At 33.6% G+C, this 3,741-nt stretch overlaps 1 protein-coding gene across 1 annotated transcript; it reads left to right on the forward strand.

The window, feature by feature from the left end:
• Nucleotides 1-3,351: 3,351 nt before the first annotated feature.
• Nucleotides 3,352-3,741, forward strand: LOC110709091. Its single transcript, XM_021887305.1, has one exon. The coding sequence runs from the start codon at nt 3,352-3,354 to the stop codon at nt 3,739-3,741; it is 390 nt and encodes a 129-aa protein (XP_021742997.1).

Consider the following 3,741-nt stretch of genomic DNA (forward strand, 5'->3'; position numbering starts at 1 on the left):
TCGAATTTGACCAAAAAAACCATTAATTTCTAGTAACAAAAAAACACCCATACATTCCGGCGGAGGAGAAAGGAAGAGAAGACCAAGGTCGGAGGAGAGAGGAAGAGAACAGGAGAAAAGGAAGGAAGATAGGAAGGAAAGGGTGGAGGAAAGAGATGAGAATAAAAATAGAAGAGGACGGGGCGGAGGAGAGAGGAAGAGAAGAGAGAGAAAATAGAGAAGGAGAAATGAAGGGGAAAAAGGTCATAAAGTTTATTGGAGGATATATAGTTTATTAGAGGATATGAATTATTTGATAGAGGATATCTATAATTTATTAGAGGATATGATTTTATCCTCAATTTAACTAAAATGTATTATCAATCTAACTTAAATTTATCCTCAATAGTCAATATTGTATCCTCAATCTAGCTAAATGTATCCTCAATAGAAATGATTGTATCCTCAATATAAGTTAATATAACCTCTATCTAACTAAAATTTATCCTTAGTAGACAATATTGTATCCTCAATAAAATGTATTCTCTGTAGACAATATTGTATCTTCAGTCTAACTGAAATGTATCCTCAATTTAACTGAAATGTATCCTTAATACAACCAACAAGAGTTGGCTCAATTGGTAAGCAACTAGATGCCCTTTAAGAGAGATCTCGGATTTGAACCTCACCGTATGCAGAAACTCTTGTTGGGAAACTCACCCGACCTGAATAGACCCAAATCCTAAAGTGAATAGGGTGAAATGGTGAATTACTAGTTTAGGGCTTCTTTCTTTCCTAAGTAATAGGTACTTAATATTTTTTTTATATTTTTTAACTTTAATTTATTTTTCCAACTATTTTTTTAAGTGAATTTATTTTGGTGACTCGACACAAACTTGACCCAACAGAATCGATCCGAATTGACTCGACCCGAATTGACCTGAAAATTGATCCTAAAAATTTTCATGACCCGACCCAAACAGACCCGAACTTGACCCGACCCGAACTTGACTCGAAGTGCTGACCCGGATTTGACCTGAAACCCAAATCGACTCGACTTGACCCAAATATTTGTTGACCCGAATTGACCCGACCTGAATTGACCTGACCCGAATGACCCGTTTTCCAGGTCTAAGCCATACACCAAAATATAAGGAAAATCATCAAAAATTGAAATAAGTAAAACTTCATTAAAAAAAATATCATCATTTATATCATATCGACAGCTTTACTAGCGGGTGGTACGGTGAGATGACTTAAGAAACCACCATTGAAGGAGGGAGGAGAAAGAAAGTGCCAACTCACCATTGAAGGAGAGAGGAGACATGAGAGATAAAATAAAGAATTGAAGACAGTGGCGGAGGGAGAGGGGGACAACGGGGGACAACTGTCCCACCTCTCTCTAAAATAAAAACTTCAGGTTAAAAAAAAAGCAAAAAATGAGAAAACTAGCTTACTATTGTCCATAAGAATGATTATCATATTTGCTTAATTGTTTAAATATGAATTTTTCAATTGTTATATTTGCTTAATTGTTGGAATTGAAATTTTCTTATTGTTATAATGGCTTAATTGTTGAATTTAAATTTTAAGATTATTATAATTTCTTTATGTTGATTGTTTATATCCCAGTGTTAGGGATGTTAAATTGTTTCTTAATTTCATATGTATGATATGACAAGAATTGAAAGAGCATACTCCGGAATAACACATGTCAAAAGTAAGTTACGTAACCGATGAATGATTATTTGGTCGCTCTTATTGAGAAGAATAATGTTCCTACAAGTTTGCATTGAAGAAAAAAAAACATTGATCGTTTTGTAAATGAGAAGACTTAAATGATGCAATTGTAATTCAATTTTAAACTTTATGTATATTTCTTCATCTTTTTGAATAGTATGACTAAATATTTTGGATTTTTGAGTTGCAAAACGTGAACTATTAAATTATCTATGTATTTTAGTTTCTTCTTTAAAATATTTTTCTTAAATTATGCGATGTTTAGTTGTCGTCCTCCCAATTAGAAATTTCTAACTTCGCCATTGTTGAAGATGAATAAGAGAGTTGTAGAAGTGCAGTTGAAATTGGGTTGAACATTGTTAATAAGCTTGTTGGGCTGAACAAAGCAAGATCGGGCCAACAAACCCGCTTGACTGACACAACTATTGGTCAAGAAGAACTGACCCAATAGTTTGTGATAACCAATCAAGATGTCCTTTACTCAATAGAGTTCTCAAACAACTTGAAATTTGATGGGATTCTCGATCTCATTGAGTTACATCTAAAAGCAGATACTTCTATCATACTACTAAGGAACCTAAAGCAAAATGATAAGCTATGCAACAAAACAAGACTAATAGTCACACATTTAGCAACTTGGGTGATAATCGCTAAGATAATGACTAGAAAATGCAAAGGCAATCATCCCAAGAACAATAAAGATCTTATTGACTTTAAATTGCCTTTCATTTTCCAAGAGGAGGCGATTATCAGTGAAAGTATACTATGCAATGATAATAAAAAGACAAAATTACACCAACTGACACCAACTTTAGGGGGTGTTACAATTATTGACACCAACTTGTACCACTTGTTATATTGACACCAACTTTGAATAAAAAAACGTAAATAACATTAATAATACTTGAGTGGGGTCCACTTGCTAGAAATTTATCATTTACTATATAAATATTGATTTTAGTCATTTAAACCAAATTATTAAAACAATAATTAAGTTTCATGTGTTAGTTATGGTTTATAAAAAAACAAAAAAAAAACCCCAAATTAATAAAATAACAAAAGCCCAATTTTTTTCTCTTTCCTCTTTTCTTCAGCCATTCATCTTTTTTGTTGATTCTTCTTCCGCTTCCCTTTCATTGCTTACTTTTCCCATCCTTCATCATCATCTTTTGGTATAGATTTGAAGCCAATGGTATATAATTGTAAATTAGTATGTCATTTTTACCAAATTTGGAAGACAAACATATTTTTTTAAGCTAATAATTCGACTATGCTTGGAGTGCTTAAGTGGTAAGCTTTAAAAAATGAGTTTTGTCTTTTTAGTTTACATTATTTAATTCATTAAACATTGATGAAAGTTTGGTTATTTTTACCGCAACTCTTGAAGGATTGCTACTTTAAAAAACTTGACCCCTCTAACAAATTCTTAGAGCAATGTGATTGATGACTTGCATACTGTTAAGATATATTAGTTAATAATATATCTTTAACTTTTTATAATATATATTTGAATTTGTATAAGATATATTTGCTAGGGTTGATTTCCGCTGCTCCCTAGGTTTTCCGCCCACTTTCATCTTCTTCTTCCTTCTCTTCTTTCTCTTCTCTTCTTCTTCCTGTGCTTGAACACCAATGTCGGACTCCAAAATTCATCCGGCAATGACTGTCTTGAACATTAAGACTAGTATTCCTATGACTCTTGAGATGGATAATTCTCAATACTCCACGTGGGCGGAGCTATTCAAGGTTCATGCTCATTCTCATAAGGTCCTCCACCATATTATTCCCGACAAGAAGGTTGCTCCACCTTCTACCGACGCGGAAAAGGACGTGTGGTCGATTCTCGATGCGGCTGTTTTAGGGTGGATTTATTCCGCTATTTCTTATGACCTTTTGAACACAATCATTGAACCCGACTCAACGGCCATGGCAGCTTGGAAAAGGTTGAAATACATTTTTCAAGACAATCAGAATTCTCGTGCCGTTGCTCTTGAACATGATTTCTCAAACACTCATATGTAG

The sequence above is a fragment of the Chenopodium quinoa genome, unplaced genomic scaffold (assembly GCF_001683475.1).
Source record: "Chenopodium quinoa cultivar QQ74 unplaced genomic scaffold, ASM168347v1, whole genome shotgun sequence".
NCBI classification, from domain to species: Eukaryota; Viridiplantae; Streptophyta; class Magnoliopsida; order Caryophyllales; family Amaranthaceae; genus Chenopodium; species Chenopodium quinoa.

Excerpts from the sequence above, each read along its gene's own strand:
- LOC110709091 (XM_021887305.1), top strand. The coding sequence starts at position 3,352 with ATGTCGGACTCCAAAATTCATCCGGCAATGACTGTCTTGAACATTAAG.